The sequence below is a fragment of the Anomaloglossus baeobatrachus genome, chromosome 4, assembly GCF_048569485.1.
Source record: "Anomaloglossus baeobatrachus isolate aAnoBae1 chromosome 4, aAnoBae1.hap1, whole genome shotgun sequence".
Lineage (NCBI taxonomy): Eukaryota > Metazoa > Chordata > Amphibia > Anura > Aromobatidae > Anomaloglossus > Anomaloglossus baeobatrachus.
Window position 1 is genome coordinate 565153988 of NC_134356.1, and position 21310 is coordinate 565175297.

Consider the following 21310-nt stretch of genomic DNA (forward strand, 5'->3'; position numbering starts at 1 on the left):
CATATTACAATCTGAGTCTCTACACATTAAATGTGTTTTTTCCTTTTGTTATGCTCGGCGTTAATGTCAGTTTTCCCCGCTAGCAGCAAGCTCTTTGCGTCTGCCAGGTGTTTCTGCTGATAACCACTCCCAATTCGGATAAATATCCCCTGCTGTCTTTTGTAGATTGTGTGATAGTTACCACTTCATTTCTAACTTTTTCCCTTTCTTTATGTTCCTTCTTAGTACTGTTTGTGTCTACCTTTGTGTGTTTAGTAGTGGTATGCTTTAGTTGGATTGCACCCCTCATTTTGTGTGTCCATTGTGGGGTTGTGTCTACTGTTTCGGTCTGTCCCTTAGATGGTGGGTGTGGAGGGAGTTACACCAGGGCCTGAACAGGAGACAGGGAAATGTTGGTGGCTCAGACCTCACTACCATAAAGTGTACCTCTGGGTTAAGGGTCAGCTCAGGGTATACCTAGTCTGAGGGCCAACTTCCAATCACTCTCTAGTCATGGTGTGATAACAGGAAGGGAAAATTTGTGATAGCAACACCTTACAATTGAAAGCACTGGTTTCAGTGCTTTTATATACTGTATAAGTTATCTATGTTTTTGAACTTCAGTGGAAATATAATATGAAGTTGTAAACACTACATTTTTAAGGCAATAGAAACTTGTAAAATACCAGCCCACAAAATGTTTTATGCTCCATTATTACATATTTTCGATGATCTCAATGAATCCTGAAATCGTGATAATACTATTGTTTTGTAAATGACAAAAAAAATATTGAAATGTTGAACTCACCAACAGGACACAAGAAGCGTACTGAATAATTAGAACAGTTTTTGCCCTCCTCTTGCTCTGTATTGATACACCAGAATCCCTTAGTCAGGCTGTAATGTACCACTTCTCCAGTCCTTCCTGCTGGGATCCACTCTGTTGTCCGTGCTTCCATACGTCGAGGTTTTTGGCAAACTCTATTAGGATAGTAGAACCTAATGGCATCCAGACGCTCATAATCTCCATTGCCACCTGGATGATCAATGTTGAACCATGTTGTCCATTGCTGAAATTCTAAGCAGTAACAGAACAAAGGAATTAGTATCTCACATATGACAAAGGTAATTAAACTATCACTATAAACTAGCAAATTAAAACTATATCCAAGTGAGAGGCCTTCAACTATGACATCCATATTTTGGATAAAATAAAGCAGTGTAGTGGAAATGTTACAAGAAAGGGAAAAGGTGGGAACAGAGTATAGAGTAGAGATGAGTTCATCAATCCACTGAGGATTGTGTTCAGGTCAAATTCAATTAAATTTGGGGTTCCACGCCAGTTTGAACAATCTGCGATTTGATTTCTGAGTATCTGCAAAAAAAAAAATGCCTACTGACATTTTACAACACATTGATGAAGACTCAATGTGCTAATGGTATTAGGGGCGGGCAGCAGCATGGGATTCCTCATAATTCCCTGCTACTATCAGATCACAAGGTCTAGCCCTGGTAATCAAGGGAGGCTGGATATCACAGTCATGTTCTATGGCCACACACTGGGACTTCAGATGTAGCAGAGCTGGAATACTTGTGGGATTTCATGAGGATTACGTCAGAACTGGGTGTTTCGGGGGTTTATAACAGGGTGAAAGAGGGGTTTTTTGGTATTTTATTTCAAATAAAGGATTTTTTTGGTGTATGTGTTTATTTCTTTTCACTTACAGATTAGTAAAGGAGAGGTCTCAGATGCCTCCCATTACTAATCTAGGGCTTAGTGGCAGGTTTGAGCTGTTATTGACCCCTCACTACCCCAATTACCACCGCAGCAGGGCAATTGGAAAGAGAAGGGAAAAGTTCTGGGATTGTCACATCTAATGGATGCAACATTCCTGGTGCACCTGCAGGCTGCTGTTTTTAGGCTGGAGGGGCCAAATAAGCATGGTATCCCCAGCCTTAGAATACCAGCTACAGCTGGCGGGCTTTATCATGGCTGGGTATCAAAATTGGGGGAGGGGGATAGCACGTCAGTTTTTAAAGATTATTCATGCGGTTCCTCTTATTTTGATACACAGCCAAGATATGCACACGGCTAGGGGCATATCTTTCTGACAGCGTCTCTGATTGCAAGCAGTCAGACACGTCATAACACGGGCTGGGGACGCTTTCTGACTGCAACCAATCAAACACCAGGACTCTCGGTGGGTGGGGGAAGCAGTGAATATGCATGAAGGTGAATGAGCTGCCACGAAAGAAGGATGAGCGGCCTGAAAGCAGTTACAGGTGTGACGGAGACTCAGTAAGTACAGCGTGCTTGCTTTATTTTTATTTTTACTTTTACTTTTTTTTTTTTTGTTTTAATTTTCCAAAGTTGCCAGATCTGGATCAATAGCCGGAGTTCTCTGAGAACTCCGGGCCTGGGTCTAGCATCTGGATGCTTTTGAAATCGCATGGATCCAGACTTTTAGAGTCTGGGTTCACGTATCACTACTAGCAATCCAATTGCAGTCCCCAAAAAAGGATGACTTTTCACTCCTAGGTGAGAAACAATAGCTTCTTTATTGTTCAAAACAAGTCTATGGTTTTTTTTTCCAGAAAAACAGGAATAATTTTTGGACAGCTTGATAAAAAGCCCTTGTAACTGCCTAATGAGTTTGTGATTAGCAAACCAGTTGTGGACCCCCATAAACGATAATTGTTTACCTCTAGTTGAGAAACAATAACTTCTTCATGTTCAAAATAGTACATCTTTTCTCCTTAACTAAAGGGATATTTTTTGGACTGCTTATACAAAAAGCCTTCATTTGCATCACCTTTGTATAAACAACTACGAACCATTCTTCTACCCCCAAAATAAATAATTTATGGCCCATTTATATAATATAAGTAGCCAGCAAAGTCTTCTGGGTGTGGTTAAGTAGGCCATATAACCATTTATATTGAAGTCACATGGATATTACAAAGGCTTTATTTGCATTGAAGAAGCATAAAAAAAACTTTCAATAAACTCGAAGAAGAACTGAAAGTGTTATAGACATTTTTCAGACAATTAAGGTTTTTTTTTAAATTATGAGATTGGTTGTAAATCAAATCATTTGGGAAAATTTGGTGAAACCACCAAATTCAAATTTAAAAAGATCCACTCATAATCAGAACAGAGCTTTATGTTACATATAAAAAATATATCTTTTCTCAAATTATCTACTGTGAATCTTTGTCCTATCTCAATTTCTGTTTTCAATGTGATACTATAGGTGGTTATAGAAGAAAGTTATTTACCATCGAGTTTGACTTTTATTGGAGCGGTGTTGATTTTTTTCCCCGTGCGAATTCTCCTTGTGGAATGATTTAGCACAGCATCGTTTTTCCGGGGTCCTACAAGTCAGAACAAGTTTATAAGAGTACGGTCAATTTGTTAAACCTTCCAACATTTATAGATAAAGTGACAACTTAGCCATGCATTTAAGAAGATTCTCTGTTAGGCTATGTGCGCACAGTGCGTTTTTCGCGGCGTTTTTGCACGTTTTTCGGGTGCGTTTTTGGCCTCAAAACTGCAGGACTTTGCTTCCCCAGCAAAGTCTATGAGTTTTCATTTTTGCTGTCCGCACACATCTGTTTTTTTTACCTGCGTTTTTGGGTAAAAAAAAAAATGGACATGTCAGTTCTTTCCTGCGTTTTTCTGCGTTTTCCTCCCATGCAATGCATTGGAAAAATGCAGCAAAACGCACAGATCAAAAACGCAGCAAAACGCAGCCAAAAACACACCAAATCGCGGCATAAACGCATGCGTTTTTTGATGCGTTTTTTTGACGGAGGTGCGTTTTAGTGCGTTTTTAGCGGCCAAAAACGCACAAAAACGCAGCATCAAAAAGACGCAGTCTGCGAACCTAGCCTAACTCTCCAGTTTACAAGGGCAACATTATGGTTATAAAGTCCATATGTTGCTGGCAGCTCTAACTTCCAATAAGGATTTGTTAATTTCAAGAAGGATTATTTATAAAAGAAAACAGATTTTTCAAGATCCTGAAGAGGAAGCTCTCGAGAGTTCCAGGAAAGTGATGGAACATGTTAAGATGTTATCCTATCTTTGTATTTCCCTTGACTCCGGACTGGGGCGGCTTCAGCTGCCTCTTTTCGATTTCACTAGATTCTGTGAAATTTATTACAAATGTTGGTCGACTACATCTGTGTGAAACCTATTAGCTAAGGTAATTTTAAACGGAAAGTGGCTTAAGGAAGTTGTCTAACTTATATATACAACACGAACCAAAAAGTACCATACTTTTGTTAATTTAGAAAATGATTAAAGTAGCATACAATGTGTAGATAAGTTTGGTGCAAAAACGCTTACTGAGGTTAAATTCTAGCGTATTAGTAGAATTAATGAGATTACTCAGACGTTTTTCTGACTGTGATCTTACTGGCTGGTGTGTCTAGAATATAATTGACTGGTAATTCTCAATTGTAGACTAAAGGGTACTTTACACGCTGCGATCTCGCTAGCGAGATTGCAAGCAAGCGTACCCGCCCCCGTCGGTTGTGCGACACGGGTAAATCGCTGCCTGTGGCGCACAACCTTGCTTAACCCCATCACACGGACTTACCTGCCCTGCGACGTCGCTCTGGCCGGCGAACCGCCTCCTTTCTAAGGAGGCGGTTTGTTTGGCATCATAGCGATGTCACACGGCAGGCGTCCAATACAAGCGGAGGGGTGGAGATGAGCGGGACGTAGCATCCCGCCCACCTCCTTCCTTCCGCATTGCCGGTGCAGCAGGTAAGGAGTTGTTCGGCGCTCCTGCGGTGTCACACTCAGCGATGTGTGGTGCCGCAGGAATGAGGAACAACATCGCTAATAAGCAGAGAACGATTTTTGGTTTCAGGACGACCTCCCCGCGGCAAACGATTTTGACCGCTTTTGTGATCGTTTAAGGTCGCTCGTACTTGTCACACACTGCAATATCGTTAATGACGCCGGATGTGCGTCACAAACACCATGACCCCGATGATAATTCACTAACGATATCGCAGTGTGTAAAGTACCCTGTAAACCTGCCTCAAAATGAAATAAGACTGACAAAGAATGGGCCAATAATGACGCATTGTTGGTCAATTTCCCTGAGACAACATAAAACTTTCAATAACAACAATCTCTTTTCCTTCTTTTTGTCATGTATGTGTGCCCGAGCATATTTTCTAACATAAAGCTTCCTGACATCAGTCCAGTAGAGCGGGCTCAGGTTTTGGTGCTGTCATTTTTAGCCAACATTACCATGAAAGTAGGTCTCTAAATTACATTATATTTATTTCCGCTAGAATTTCCATTAAAATAATCCAACCTATCACAGTATAGAAACTAATGTAGTGGTTAGAATAAAATATAAACCAATGTTGGAGAGCCTTTCTACCATAGACTGGTTTAGCTGGTTATTTAAGGATGACCCACACAACATCGTCATGTGTTTGAAGAAGACAATTCTTCATCTATTATTTGACATCCAATGAATGTCAAGATCCCAAAAATACAGCCGGGGCCACCTGATCTAAAGCAATCTATATTTACATCTAGTGGGAACAGGGCTTTAAGAATAATTCCTTAGTGGTGAATTCCAGGGATGGGTGGCAGTGTTAGAAATCATGCAACAGCTGCTAAGTTGTAAAAACAGCTAAATCAGGCAGTATATACTGCACCCTAAATAATTGAGCTCGTGAACACATCCTCCCTTGTCATTCCACACAGTGGTCAAGTATAGTACTTTCTGGTATGTTTCCAATGCACAATATAAGACTAAATTGAATATCTCCTTTTTCCAACCTAAGCAAACTAAATAAGTTCCATTAAACTCGCATTTAACTTCAGAGAGGCAACACTGGACCAGGGGAAGATGAATAAGTCTGACTACATTATTTTTCCCTAGCGCAAGTCTATGACATAGAAAAAACATGCACAGGAGCCCTTACTCTCAGTGTCTGCCCCTGATATTGTATACTGGTTTATATTCCTTAGGTGACTCTGGTTATACATTAAAAGGCTACCCCCATCTCCAAGATCCTAACCTCAATCCGCAGATGTGCATTAAATGTTGCTGTCAGTGTTTGAAAACGGCATTTATGCAAGTTAACAATCGCGGGCAGACAAAGCTCCCCCCCCGTATGTTAGAGGCAGGTCCTCGGTTTAACACACAGCCACTACCTCCAAGTATGGAGTGAACTCATCTCGTGAGCCCACTACATAAATTCGCTTCCAACTTGTGTCGTACATATACGGTGGATGTCGTAAAGGGGTAATGGGGAGCCTTACAGGAGACTCATGCTGCCCAAAACATACAAATTGTGTGTATTCTCTGGTGCCATCCAGGAGCTTAAGGGCTCACTCACATAACCATATTTTCAGTCCGAGAGTGATCCAGTAAAACATCAGATTGCACTTGGGCTAATGTTATTCTATGGGGCCGTGCATAAGTCCGATTTTTTCCTTGGATCGAGTCTGCCCGAGGAAAAAAATTGCAGTGTGTCCGCGTTGCCTAAGTCATTGTTCTCCAACACCAGTCCTCAAGGACAACCAACACTGCATGTTTTCAGGATTTCCTTAACAATGCACAGGTTTTGGAATCATCACCAGTGTGGGTGATTACATTATCACATGTGAAATCGTGAAAACATGCACTGTTGGTGGTCCTTGAGGACTAGACTTGGGGAACACTGGTCTAAGCAATTCGGATCCCACTTGACCATGCAAGTCAATGGGTCTGTGGAAAAATCAGACCGCACTTTTCTATCTTCTCCATGTCCGAGAAAATCGGATCACCTTTTAATCAAGCTCTTATCAGACTTTGATCAAAGTATGATTGGCATAATTGATTCGATTTTCTAATCTGACCCTAATCTAAGGTTACTTCTGTTTCTAGTTTATGTTTACTCTCTGCTACTTAGGGTACCGTCACACTTTAGCGATGCTCCAGCGATCCCACCAGCGAGCTGACCTGGTCAGGATCGCTGGTGCGTCGCTACATGGTCGCTGGTGAGCTGTCAATCAGGCAGATCTCACCAGCGACCAGTGACCAGCCCCCAGCCAGCAGCGACGCGTGGAAGCGATGCTGCGCTTGGTAACTAAGGTAAATATCGGGTAACCAAGTGCTTGGTTACCCGATATTTACCTTGGTTACCAGCGCACACTGCTTAACGCTGGCTCCTTGCACTCCTAGCCAGAGTACACATCGGGTTAATAAGCAAACCACTTTGCTTATTTACCCAATGTGTACTCCGGCTACTTGTGCAGGGAGCAAGGAGCCAGCACTGGCAGTGTGAGAGCGGTGGACGCTAGTAACCAAGGTAAATATCGGGTAACCAAGCAAAGGGCTTCGCTTGGTTACCCGATATTTACCTTAGTTACAGCTTACCGCAGGCTGCCAGACGCCGGCTCCCTGCTCCTTGCACATTCAGATCGTTGCTCTCTCGCTGTCAAACATAGCGATGTGTGCTTCACAGCGGGAGAGCAACGAGCAAAAAATGAACCAGCACTGTGTGTAACGAGCAGCGATCTCACAGCAGAGGCCAGGTCGCTGCTCAGTGTCACACACAGCGAGATCGCTAATGAGGTCACTGGTGCTTCACTAAAACCGTGACTCAGCAGCGATCTCGCTAGCGATCTCGCTATGTGAGAAGTACCCCTTAAACCTGACCAGGATGCTGCTATTTAAGTCATGTATTCCAGTTCAATATTGCCAGTTAATGAGTCCAGATTACCTGGTCCTCTTCACCTTATTTCTGCTCGTTGCTTCTGTGGTGCTGTGTTGATTATTCTGTTTTTGGACCTCACCCTGTCTGTTGACGACCCACTTGTTTTCTGATGCTGTCCCAAATAGGACATCTTTGTACAGACTACAAATGAAGATCATTCTTGCTGCTAGCTTGCTTCACCGGCCAGCAGCCTTTTCCATGGCCCTGACCAAGGGGCCCCTATGTAAGTCCAGATCTCAGTTCAGCAGTCAAAAAGTCAAAGGCTAGGATACGCCCTGGGATCTGGTAATTGGAGTGGTCAAGCCTGTCCATGGAAGCCCTATTAAAAGCTGCCACGAACAGTGCTTTTGGATAGTATGTTAGCACAGGGTTTTTTTGTAATCATGAAGACTCACAGTTCTGCGTAGGAGCTCTAGATATAACTGTAGGATATTTTTATACATCTAAATCTGGCTCCGTGACAAAGTCTCATTTGTGTCTGCAGCAATCAGTCAAGCTAGATGACATTTTGAAGTGTATTACTATGAATATTATCAATAAGTAATCAGTTCTACAAGTCTTAATCATTTCCTGATGGGAATTGCTGCACAGTTATTTATTAATGTAACCAAAATATAAGACATTGAGTTAATACAGGTGTGAAAGAAACATGCTTCATGCAGCTGCAAGTGGAGCTATCCCCACAATGTATATAGTAATATTCCCCCAATGGCTGTAGATAAATCTGGAATTTATGTTCCTTGTTCTTGATTTATTCAAGACATCTGTAACCAGTGTAAATAATTTTCCTTGTATAAATGTTAGCAGATTAAGATGACATCTTGTAAAATGAATACATACCTTGTCCGTACACATAGGCCAACTCCAAGAGCAGCAGGCAAATCAATAGGCCAGGTCTCATCTTCCCCTGATTGTTTAGTCTTGGTCTTTCTTCACATTTACTAGATACCTGTTAACACATTTTCCAAAGCAATTTTTTTAGATTTTTTTTTGTATAAATTACTAGGAACTGTCACTTATTGTTACTTTATTTGAAGTCTGCACCACCATTGTCATACATCTCCTTCAGAATACTGATAATAGGAGACACCACTTCGGAATGATTTATATTTCTTTCTTTAGACAGAAAATACATTACATCTAACTTGAAAAAGTTTGTCTTCAGATTTTATAGAGTTTTTAAAGGGAACCTGTCACCAGATTTGGCGACTATACTCCGCGGCCCCCACCAGTGAGCCCTTATAGACAGCATTCTAGATTACTGTATATAAGACCCAAGGCCGCTGTGTAGACCGTGAAACACTTTTATTATACTCACCTAGGAGACATTCCTGTCTGAAGGGTGTTGCTGCTCTCCAGTCTGGCGCCTCCTCTCTGCGATGATAGTGATCCTCCTTCTTCTGAGGCCTGTGTGCATGATGCATCCTACGTCAACCACACTGCCCGGCATTGAGGTCCTGAGCAGGACAGATCAAAGTATTGTAGTGTGCATGCACGGGCGATCTTTAACCTTTCCTTGTGCTTGTGCATTACAGTACTTTGATCTGCCCTCAGCAGAGCAGATGTAAGTGCACCTGCGCAATGAGGAACGCAATGTTGGCCTGTGTGGATGACTTAGGACACGTCATCCATACTGGGCTGGGTAGAAGGAAGATGGTGATCGCCACAGAGAGCAGATGATTGACCAGAGAACAGCAACGCCCATCGGACCGGACCACCCCCTAGGTGAGTATAATAAGAGTGTTTTTATGTTATACAGAGCGGTATGGGCTCTTATATACAGTATTCTGGAATGCTGTAAATAATGGTGGTGGTCACAGCTTATAGTCGCCAAATTTGGTGACAGGTTCCCTTTAAAGGTTTGCATGTCCCTGGTGGATAACGGTATTTGACAGATAATTTAAGGCAGCAGTTTGCCAGCAGTCTAAGTTTCCGCTTTAAATTTGAGAACCTTCCACAATATACATTTCCACATCTGAACTGGAAATTAAATCCTGCAGACTGGCCATATTTCATTGCAATTATATAGGCCAATGAACACATATGACATTCAGCATTAAATAAACCGAACTAGGAGCAAACTGAAGAGTTTTATAGGAGCTGCCCACGTGCTTTACCTCCATTGAAAGCAAAGATCCACCTGAGGCCAAGGCAACTCCTTAACGTCAGATTAGACATTACATCAATTGATATGCTTCTTTAAACCTTCGTAGGTGACCAGCTTTTTCTGACATTTCACTCTGTCTACAACTATGTCTCACATAACGTGGAAATACCATAAAGTCAACTACATCCCACGCCCAGACTAGCATCTGGTGGAAGAAGCTTCAGGCCAGAAGCTGAAAAACCTCAGGCAATAAAAAAAGACCTTTTAACTGCTACTTCTGATAAACACCGAGAAATAGGTATAAAGAGGGACATCTGAGTAATCATTTTTTTTTGTAGGAAACATGCAACATATCTGAAAAAAAGAAATAGTTGTTACAAGAGATTCTTCATGGGGAACATATGGCTAATATAAATTTAATGTTCCTTTTCAAAAACAGTGTCCAAAAAATGAGACCCAACCCCTTATCCCTACATACATTATTCATGCCAAAAGAGATCGGCACTCACAATTATCTTCAATAATTTTTCATTTATTCCAAAAACAAAAGATTTAGAGTACGGTATAAATGAACAATAATTGAAGATAATTGTGAGTGCCGATCTCTTTCGACATGTATATTTGGGGTTCCCACCCCAGAAAACGTGCACCACAGCAAAGGAACTGCCTGTCTGTTCATCTGTATACATACATTATTCATGAGATACACTGTTCGCATAATTGAAAAAAAATACATAAACTTTTCATTTTCCAGAACACAGCCCTTTATTTACATTTTATGATGTGTTTTTATGCTGTTTTGTTTATATAGTGTTTTTTTCTACTTTAATTGATTCAGTAGTCAAGATTGTAGCATTTTTAAAATTACAAAAAACTCACGTATTGTCATGCTTGCTTTTTATTTTACAATGTGGAAAAAAAATTGTGTGAAAAACATCACCATGTTGTCAGGCTTTCTGGGTAAGACAAGCATAGCACGTGTTCAGATCTATGGGAAACCTAATGCAGAACAAAAATACAACAGACAATACCACATGTATGGGGGAACACAGGGGACACTAGAACAATGGTGGGCCCTAGCAATAGTGAGAGGGATAGATGGGACACCTCCTGCACTCACCTGCAACTGTCCCTACTCTTCTAGCCAGTCCCCATACAATCTTCTTAACTGTCGCTGAGCATGAACCAGTGACCCTGAGAAACCCTGTAGATGCCCTGGCTAATGCGCTGGCAGGTGAGGGATGCTAGCCCCACCACTGTACTAATACAACACAAGGAAAGGCAAGACAAACAAGGGAAAACAGCAATAAAAAAGGACAAAGTCATACTTAAGGAACACTCTTCAACAGGACCTTCCACCAAGGCGGCTTGAGTACAAAGGATTTGTATCTTCAGCAGGGACTGCTGGGAAACACCACTACTTAAACTAACAGGGGCGTGGCTACAAAGCAGCTGCAGCTGAAATGCTCTGCTGGGAGCTGCTGGCAACCAAAACTGACATTAACTTTTTAGGCACCAAAAGAAATGAAACTACTTTTAAATGTACAGCCTTAGATCGTAATGAGTGACTCTAGTCCTTAACCTGTCACTAGTTTCCAAAGACAGAGAGACTACTGTGAAACATGTGCACTATAGGTTTTTCCATAAAAATAAATAGGATGCTTATTCAAAATGTTTTTAAAGTTTTTTTTTGTTTTTTTTTCTTTTGCATTTGGGAGTAGAATCCTCTTAAAATGCCCTGTAAAAATACTCCCGGGTGATCATAAATGCAGGGGTTATTTAGATATAGTGATTACAGTACATGATTAAAATTAATCAAATGGTATAAATTCATGGTAAAACCATGTGCTATTTTTGCCCCTCAGCTATAAGAAACATGCCAAACTGGTAAGCATCAATCATCTTGTGTTCTTCACTTCCTCTACTAACTATCTCTTGCCTTACGGTCATAATAACATACTACAAGGCATCAAGCGCACATTGGTTTGGTCTCAGTGCCATGGTCTGGGAGTTCAAGCATCAGACTCCACTACTAAGCAATAATAATGTTACCGGCTTGTGAGATCTTTAGCTCCAGGCAGCCTTTCAGAGTCAAGTTCATTTCCTCTCATATATTTTTTTTCTGCATTTTAACATGCATTTAAAGAATGCCATGCTTTCCATTACTTTTAGTAGCATTATTGTGCATTATCTTTTGGTACAATTTTTATTTTGTGATTTGTGTATATTTCTTTCTTTATTTATTTTTTAATCGTTTAAAGGAAAAAATGCAAGAAAAAACACCAGTTTTAAAGTCACCAAAGCCTATTTACTGTGTATGTAGGTTTTACTATAGGCTTTAAATAGGACCTGTATTTTGCCGTAGATACGTAACTTTTACCTGGTGTAAGTGCCGCTGTTCTCTTGAATCTGGCGTTGTTTTTCTTTTGACCCTGCACCTCTCCATAGTATAGATATTGTAACGCTCGCAGCCGATGTAGGGGCAGCGAGATGGGTTAGTGGACCCACTGCACCACAGGGGGGACCCAGGCATACCTCATAATGGGAGGGGCTTAACTAAGTGCCTACTATGAGGCAGACACCAGGTACCACTCCCAGGGCAGTGACCAGGACTGTGGCAGTTGGCTCCCAGCACTGGAGACGGACTCAGGAACAGGAGAGATGACTTAGGCAGGATGGACAGGCTGGTATGGACAGAAATGGTGGACACAGCACAACAGGGACAGACAGATATGGGAAGGCAGACTCAGGTGATGGACACAGGGATAACAGGACCTGACAACTAGATAGCAGACTGGTATACTGACTGAATGTGTTGCGCAGGCACTTCCCCTAATGGGAGAGTGCCTTAAATACATCACGCCTCTCAGCTATAGGCTGAAAAGCATTTCCTGGAAATGGTGCACTGGCCCTTTAAGAGGAGAATCGGTGTACGCGCTACTTAGGTGCACTCCGGGGAATCCTGTGTAGCATGTACAGGGCCCTGGAGGGGAAGGAGGCAGCAGCACACGTGGATGGCCGGGAAAGTGTGGAGGAGGATGTGACCCGGCTGGGGTGGTGAGTAAGTTGGTGTCTCTGTAGAGATGCTGGTGCTTCAGATATGGGCTTTCATACCATGTATATAAATCTGGTCTTTAAAGCCAAGTGGGTGTGATTCTTCAGTGGGCATATTCTTGAGGACAACACCCATTTGGCTAAAAAGACTAGGTTTTTATACAGAGAAAAATAAGTCATATCTGTGGAATAGAGAGGAGCATGGGGAACAGAAGAACATTGTCAGATTCAAGGAAACAGTGACATTTACACCAGTTAATATATTACATACAGTACAGACCAAAAGTTTGGACACACCTTCTCATTCAAAGAGTTTTCTTTATTTTCATAGCTCTGAAAATTGTAGATTCACATTGAAGGCATCATAACTATGAATTAACACATGTGGAATAAAATACTTAAAAAAGTGTGAAACAACTGAAAATATGTCTTATATTCTAGGTTCTTCAAAGTAGCCACCTTTTGCTTTGATTACTGCTTTGCATAGTCTTGGCATTCTCTTGATTAGCTTCAAGAGGTAGTCACCGGAAATGGTCTTCCAACATTTATGAAGGAGTTCCCAGAGATGCACTTGTTGGCCCTTTTGCCTTCACGCTGCGGTCCAGCTCACCCCAAACTATCTCGATTGGGTTCAGGTCTGGTGACTGTGGAGGCCAGGTCATCTGGCGTAGCACCCCATCACTCTCCTTCTTAGTCAAATAGCCCTTACACAGCCTGGAGGTGTGTTTGAGGTCATTGTCCTCTTGAAAAATAAATGATGGTCCAACTAAACTCAAACCGGATGGAATAGCATGCCGCTGCAAGATGCTGTGGTAGCCATGCTGGTTCAGTATGCCTTCAATTTTGAATAAATCCCCAACAGTGTCACCAGCAAAGCACCCCCACACCATCACACCTCCTCCTCCATGCTACACGGTGGGAACCAGGCATGTAGAGTCCATCCGTTCACCTTTTCTGCGTCACACAAAGACACGGTGGTTGGATCCAAAGCTCTCAAATTTGGACTCATCAGAACAAAGCAAAGATTTCCACTGGTCTAATGTCCATTCCTTGTGTTCTTTAGCTCAAGCAAGTCTCTTCTGCTTGTTGCCTGTCCTTAGCAATGGTTTCCTAGCAGCTATTTTACCATGAAGGCCTGCTGCTCAGAGTCTCCTCTTAACAGTTGTTCTACAGAGAGAATGCCAAGACAAGACAAGAGACAAGAGAATGCCAAGAGTATGCAAAGCAGTAATCAAAGCAATAGGTGGCTACTTTGAAAAACCTAGAATATAAGACATATTTTCAGTTGTTTCACACTTTGTTAAGTATTTCATTCCACATGTTTTAATTCATAGTGTTGATGCCTTCCATGTGAATCTACAATTTTCAGAGTCATGAAAATAAAGAAAACTCTTTGAATGAGACGTTGTGTCCAAACTTTTGGTCTGTACTGTATGCGGCGCATCTGCGGCTTCAGGCACCACAAGGTACTGCACCCCAATTAGGGTGTAGTATTCATCCTGGGTCAGAGGAAGGTCGAAGGCGGTTTCCGCACACACAAACATACAGTCAGTGGTTTACTTCCCCAATGGGGACTGGGCCAGGGTCGGATCACAGTAGGGGGTCACTACAGAGGTGGGTTTACAGGACGCCACTGCACAAGGGGCTCCCCAGATCCACTGGACTGGGGACTCAGGATCAGGGAGAATCAATCACCAGGGGGAGTTAGGAGCACAGTAGGACGAACAGATTGACCTAGTGAGAGTAGTGAACCAGCCGGTGGCAGCGGCTGTAGGTAACAGCTCAGAACACACAATACAACCAGAACAGAGAGTTCAGCTTCAGACACAGAGCAGAGTGGATGTGCCGCGTGCAGCTCTGTGGGCCAAGGCGTTCAACACAGTCGCTGGGGAGAAGCAGAGCAGCTGCTTCCACAGGACTGGCGCAATCGAGATACAGATTCTTACAGCAGGCATACTCCAAGTTATCTACCAACTCTGCAAGGGTCACGGGGAATGGCTACAGAAAGTCACCAGACCCGTCCCATGAGTCTGCAGCAAATAGCACATAGGATCCGAGGGTTCAGGACCGGCCCCATAACGGAAACGCTATCAGCATACAGAACGGGACACTTTACTGACAGTGGGACCCTCAAGTGCTTCACGCCACGGGAGTCCGATACTTAGTGCATAAAAGGAGGAGAAAGCTCACAGGCTGACACACACACACCGGACTTGACCTTTCACGGATCCAGGATCGGCTGGAGCCCATCATGGCAGAGAACGACACCTCGGGCAGCGTCTGAAAGACTTGTGAGTAAAAACACCTCAAACCGCACGCAGCCCCTGTATCTGCCTCTCTTTTACCGGTGCTGTCGCCCAGCGCTGCGGCGCCAATGGGGAACCACTATTATCCCCGCCATCCTCCCGGGGTAATCCTGCTCTGCCTGTAGGGAGCGACACCATCCCAGCTGCACCTGACATCTTCCCCGGTGAGAGACCCTGTAGCGGCAGCCCCCATCCCTGGCCACGTAGCACAGTTGGCGTCACGATCCTAATAGACTTTCCTAAACCCCCGACTACTACCTTCATCCTCCCTGCTACACTCCAATCCTCCTTCCTGTATGCCTTGGGGTAACGGATACGAGCCAGGCCATCCCATGACGACGCAGAAGAATCTGCACCCCGGCCAGGTGACGAGTAGGTCAAAGCGCTTGCCATGTGCGGTGCTACATTTGACGTCATGTGCAGGATAATCATGCCTGCAACAAATGGATACTATGCACCTTATGGAAATGGAACTGTTTATTTGAACTTTGGACTTAGCCAGCCACCATTACAGAATACCAGTGTCGGGAAAATTCCCGCTCTTTGCGGGCTGGCGGGCTGGAGTGGCGCGAAAGTTAAGCTCTGCCCTCGGATGCCAACAGAGAGGAGAATCGAAACTAAAGATGACCAAAAGAGAGAGATGTCCCTGGAGCTCAACGGAGGTGATCGCACTTTAGCTCCATGCGCTGAAGAGCTCCCAGTATGGCAGAACCCGGCTGCCAAGGGGGTAAACCCGTGCACCTATGCATGTGGACACCGGAGGACCTAGAGATGGAGGTGCTGTGCCTGACCCAGCATCTAAGATACAAAAAAGGACAGTTTGCACTCTGATAATGCTATGTAAGTATGGAAACCATGAATGTGTGAACATGGACCTGCATTACTGCTAAGGAAAATCTAAGAAAAATTAGATATTTAGCATATAGAAATGGCCATTTGTATATCTGCCCAGTTGCCAATTCACGGCATATCTCGTAACTGGGTACCTACAATATGCTGAAGCCTCTCTAATTAGCATTAGTTAATCAGTGTTGTGGTATAATTATCCTTATCCGGATATATCACCTACAGGTTCACTTTCAACCAGCTGGTTTTCTTCACCATACCCCCTTCCTTATTGGACAGTGGGCGTTCTCTCCACATTTTGTGTTATTGGGAGTTTGTTTTTCATTTAATTTTTTACCTTTTAACTTTGTGCCTCAATAAAATTTGTATTTTAGGAGTAATTTTCTTTTCTGTGATTAATAATATGCACCTGTTCGCACCTCAGTTTGGTGAGTGCCGTCAGTCTTTTTGTCTATATTAAGAGGGTCATACCTTCTGACTGTGCACCCCTCCCCCACTTGCCACAGGTAATCTTATCCTATATATCAGGTTCCTACTTGCCCATACACAGGAGGTTTTTAACCCAGAGAGAGGCTTCAACATAGTGTAGGTATTAGAGTTGAGCGCGGTTCGTGGTTCTCCAGTTCGCGGTTCGAGTGATTTTGGGGAATGTTCTAGATAGAACTAGAACTCGAGCTTTTTGCTAAAGCTCGATAGTTCTAGATACGTTCGAGAACGGTTCTAGCAGCAAAAAGCAGGGCTTTTTACAGCTACAGTGTGCAGGAGCCATCGCTGGCAGCCTGCCAGAAGCTGGTAACCAAGATAAACATCGGGTATCCAAGCAAAGCGCTTTGGTTAGTAGCCCGATGTTTATCCTAGTTACGTGCAGGAAGCCCACACTTCCCCGCTCAGCTCGCTCCGCCCCCTCCTGCACGCGGCATGTACACATACATACACACACACACACACACACACACACACGTCCGTCATCCTGGCACTCTGCACATATGGTCCCGCTCGGCTTACCTGCGGTGATGAAGTCCCGACCTCAGCGCTGTCACTGTCGTCCATGGCCGCCGCTTGTCACATCACCTTCTCTCGCTTCCGACCCGAGACTGACTAGCGGTGACGTCACGGGCCTCTCGCGATACTTGGCTGTGAAGGCGGCGGTCATTGAACTCAGTGGCAGGGGCTGTCAGCAGTGCAGGAGATCAGCGCAGGTAATGTACCTCGCTGACAGCAGCACTTGTCATGCCCTGCAGTGACCTGGGCTGACCCATTGATGTTAGCTCAGGTCACTGCACTGCTCTCCCAGCCAATGGTGAACATCCTGCTCTTCATTGACTGGGACAGTGTGGATCGTCATGGCAACCCCTTGGATTACTCCAGACTTGGATTTGTTTTTCTTTCTAATAAATTGGTTAAAGAGGGAATGTATTGGGGAGTATTTTTTCAAATAAAAATGTGTTTGTCGTCTATTTTTTTTTATTACTGACTGGGTTGGTGATGTCGGGTATATGATAGATGCCTGACCTCACCAACCCCAGGGCTTGATGCCAGGTGATATTACACATCTGGTATTAACCCCATATATTACCCGTTTGCCACCGCACCAGGGCGCGGGATGAGCTGGGGCGAAGCACCAGGATTGGCACATCTAATGGATGCACCACTTCTGGGGCGGCTGCGGCCTGCTATTTTTAGGCTGGGGAGAGTCCAATAACCATGGACCTCCCTAGTCTGAGAATATCAGACCCCAGCTGTCTGCTTTACCTTGGCTGGTGATCCAATTTGGGGGGGACCCTACTTTTATTGTGTAATTATTAATATTTATAAAATAATTATAAAAAAAGAGCCTGGGGGGACCTCCACATTGGATCCCCAACCACGGTAAAGATGCCAGCTGTGGTTTTCAGGCTACAGCCGTCTGCTTTACCCTAGCTGGCTATCAAAAATGGGGGGACCCAACGTCATTTTTTAACTATTTTTTAAATAGAAAAAATTAATGGGCTTCCCTGTATTTTGATTGCCAACCAAGGTAACGGCAGGCAGATGGGGGTCGCAACCCATAGCTGTCTGCTTTATCTGCGCTGAGAACCAAAATATTCCACGGAGCGCTACGTCATTTTTTTTAAAGATTTATTTTAACAGCACTGTGATGTCCAGCAATCAAAATACAGGGAAGCCCAATTTGTTTTTAGTTATTTAAATAAATAATTAAAAAAAATATATATGGGCTCCCGCTGCATTTTTTGCATTGCTAGCTAAGGGTAATCCAAGCAGCTACTGGCTGCTAACCCCCACTGCTTGGTGTTACCTTCACTGGCAATGGAAAATCCAGGGAAGCATTTTTTATTTTTTTTGCCAAAAAACTACAAAAAAGGACGTGAGCTTCGCCATATTTTTGTATGCTAGCCAGGTATAGCAGGCAGGTGCTGGAAGAGTTGGATACAGCGCCAGAAGATGGCGCTTCTATAAAAGTGCCATTTTCTGAGGCGGCTGCAGACTGCAATTCGCAGCAGTGGGGCCCAGAAAGCTCAGGCCAACCTGTGCTGCGGATTCCAATCCCCAGCTGCCTAGTTGTACCTGGCTGGACACAAAAATGGGGCGAAGCCTACGTCATTTGTTTTCTAATTATTTCATGAAATTCATGAAATAATAAAAAAAGGGCTTCCCTTTATTTTTGGTTCCCAGCCGGGTACAAATAGGCAACTGGGGGTTGGGGGCAGCCGTAACTGCCTGCTGTACCTGGCTAGCATACAAAAATATGGCGAAGCCCACATCATTTTTTCAGGGGACAAAAAACTTCTGCATACAGTCCTGGATGGAGTATGCTGAGCCTTGTAGTTCTGCAGCTGCTGTCTGTCTGGAGAAGAGCAGACAGCAGCTGCAGAACTACAAGGCTCAGCATACTCCATCCAGGACTGTATGCAGAAGTTTTTTGCCCACCAAAAAAATGACGTGGGCTTCACCATATTTTTGTATGCTAGCCAGGTACAGCAGGCAGCCACGGGCTGCCTCCAACCCCCAGTTGCCTATTTGTACCCGGCTGGGAACCAAAAATATAGGGAAGCCCTTTTTTTTAATTATTTCACTTATTTCATGAAATAATTAAAAAACAAGTGACGTGGGCTTCGCCCCATTTTTGTGTCCAGCCGGGTACAACTAGGCAGCTGGGGATTGGAATCCGCAGCACAGGTTAGCCAGAGGTTTCTAGGCGCCTCTGCTGCGAATTGCAGTCTGCAGCCACCCCAGAAAATGGCGCTTTCATAGAAGCGCCATCATCTGGCGCTGTATCCAACTCTTCCAACAGCCCTGAAGCCGGGTGGCTTGTTGGGTAATAATGAGTTAATACTAGCTTTGTTTTACTAACTAGTATTAAGCCAGAGATTCTTAATGTCAGGCACGTTTGACCCGGCCATTAAGAATCTCCAATAAAGGGTTAAAAAAAAGACACCACACAGAGAAAAATACTTTAATAGAAATAAATACACAGACACATTAGAGACTCCATCTTTATTACCCCCTGTCAGCCCTCCACGATTCATGGTCTTCTGTCTTCCTCGTTCAACAAATGCAGCTCTGCTCCATCACTGCTGCATGGGGAAGACGCTGGTGCTCCCCGTGCAGCCTTCACTCCGTGAAGGCTGCACGGGAAGCAGCGTGCAGCCTTCACTCCGTGAGTGATCAGTGCTGCTGGCTGTCAACGGTAACGCTGACAGAGGCGTTACCATAGCAACGGTGCTCCCGGAGCCGCGGTTAGCGGTGACGTCACCGCTAACTGCGTTGCTATGGCAACGGTGATCTCCGTTAATGACCGGCTGTGTCAGCCGGTCCCTAATGGAACGGGGAGTCGACCGTGTGCTAGAGCATGTCGCCGGTACACGGCGATACACAAATGTGCACCGTGTACCGGAGAGATGCACTCGCGGGTCCTACATGACGCGTCATAGTCATGTGACCAGTCTGTAGCCAATGAGATAATAGCCACGTGACTGGTCACATGGCTATTTTGACGTCACGATAGGTCCTGCATCTCTGCTGGCAGTGCTGGTCACCGGGAGGATTCAGCGATCATCGGATGGAATAGCGGCAGGAGACAGAGTGCAGGAGGGATCGCGGGGACCGGTAAGTGTTATGGCAATGTTTATTAACTGTTTGTGTACATTTATCATGCATTTTTATGTGTTTGTGATTGCCTCCCATTATATCCTATAGGTTCGAATTTGGTTCGTCGAACGTTCGACGAACCGAACTCGAACGAGACCTCTGTTCGGCGAACCGAACTCGAGCCGAACAACGGCCAGTTCGCTCATCTCTAGTAGGTATCCAGTAACGAGATATGCTGTGAAGTGGCAACTGGGTAGATATACAAAAGGCAGTTTCTATATGCTAAATATCTCATTTTTCTTAGATTTTCCTTAGCAGTAATGCAGGTCTATAGTCACACATTCATGGTTTCCATACTTTAGCATTATCAGAGTGCAAACTGTCTTTTTTTGTATTTTATGACCCAGCATCTAAGGCAGCAGCAGCTGGACGCCACCAAAGAATGGGAGGCTTCTTCCCTTTCCTGTACGCCTCGGGGCAACGGAACCGGGCCAGGCCACCCAGTGACGACGAAGAAGAGTCTGCACCCCGGCCCGGCGAGGAGTAGGTTAAAGCGCCTGCGCCGTGGGGTGCTACACATACATATGGGAAGTGGCAGTGTGGCACCCCAGGACCTGGTCGCCACAACAGCATTGCCCCTCCAGGGGTGATGCTGAGCTTGGAGGTACTTGGGAGGTCTATTGGCCAGTAGGTACCAACACCCAACACCATCCTCTCTCAGGCCAGGAGGGGGAGCTCTGAACCTGGAGTTCCAGGGAGCATTCCTCAAGTCTGACCTGAGGGAGGAGTTAGTGGTCAGTCTGTAGAGAGAAAGCAAAGAGAGCAGACGCAGAGTAGTGCAGTCTTGTGGAACTGAGGCCTGGAGCTGGAATAGCTTGGCCCAGTGAAGCAAGATTTGCAGAGAGGCACAGAAGAGACTCAGACATCGGAGTCTGTGGTTGCCAGGGTATAAAATCCTTCCCTGGTGGCCAAATCCGGAGGGCAGGAGAGCTGCAAGCCCCCTGGCCCAGAAGCAATCTGAAGGTACAGCTGCATCACCAGGGCCCGGTGTGGACTCCTGCAGAGAAGCAGCAGAGAGGGCCTGCGCAGCCTACCACACAGAAAAAGGGACGAACCACCGGTCCCAGCAGCAAGAGGGCCATTGCTAAATTCAGAGTGCAGGGTCTTGTAGAAGAAAAGAAAGATCAGGGAG

General features: G+C 44.4%; 1 protein-coding gene across 1 annotated transcript in view; it reads right to left on the reverse strand.

Annotated features, from left to right (window-relative positions):
* The window catches only part of CILP (cartilage intermediate layer protein), an 81871-nt gene that overhangs the window by 35738 nt on the left and 24823 nt on the right, over positions 1-21310 (reverse strand). The window contains exons 2-4 of the mRNA XM_075342854.1: positions 8557-8665; positions 3259-3354; positions 788-1057 (exon numbers count right to left, since the gene is read on the reverse strand). Of these exons, the coding sequence (XP_075198969.1) occupies positions 788-1057; positions 3259-3354; positions 8557-8617 (427 nt within the window). The 5' untranslated portion in view covers positions 8618-8665. The remainder of the gene's footprint in view (positions 1-787; positions 1058-3258; positions 3355-8556; positions 8666-21310) is intronic.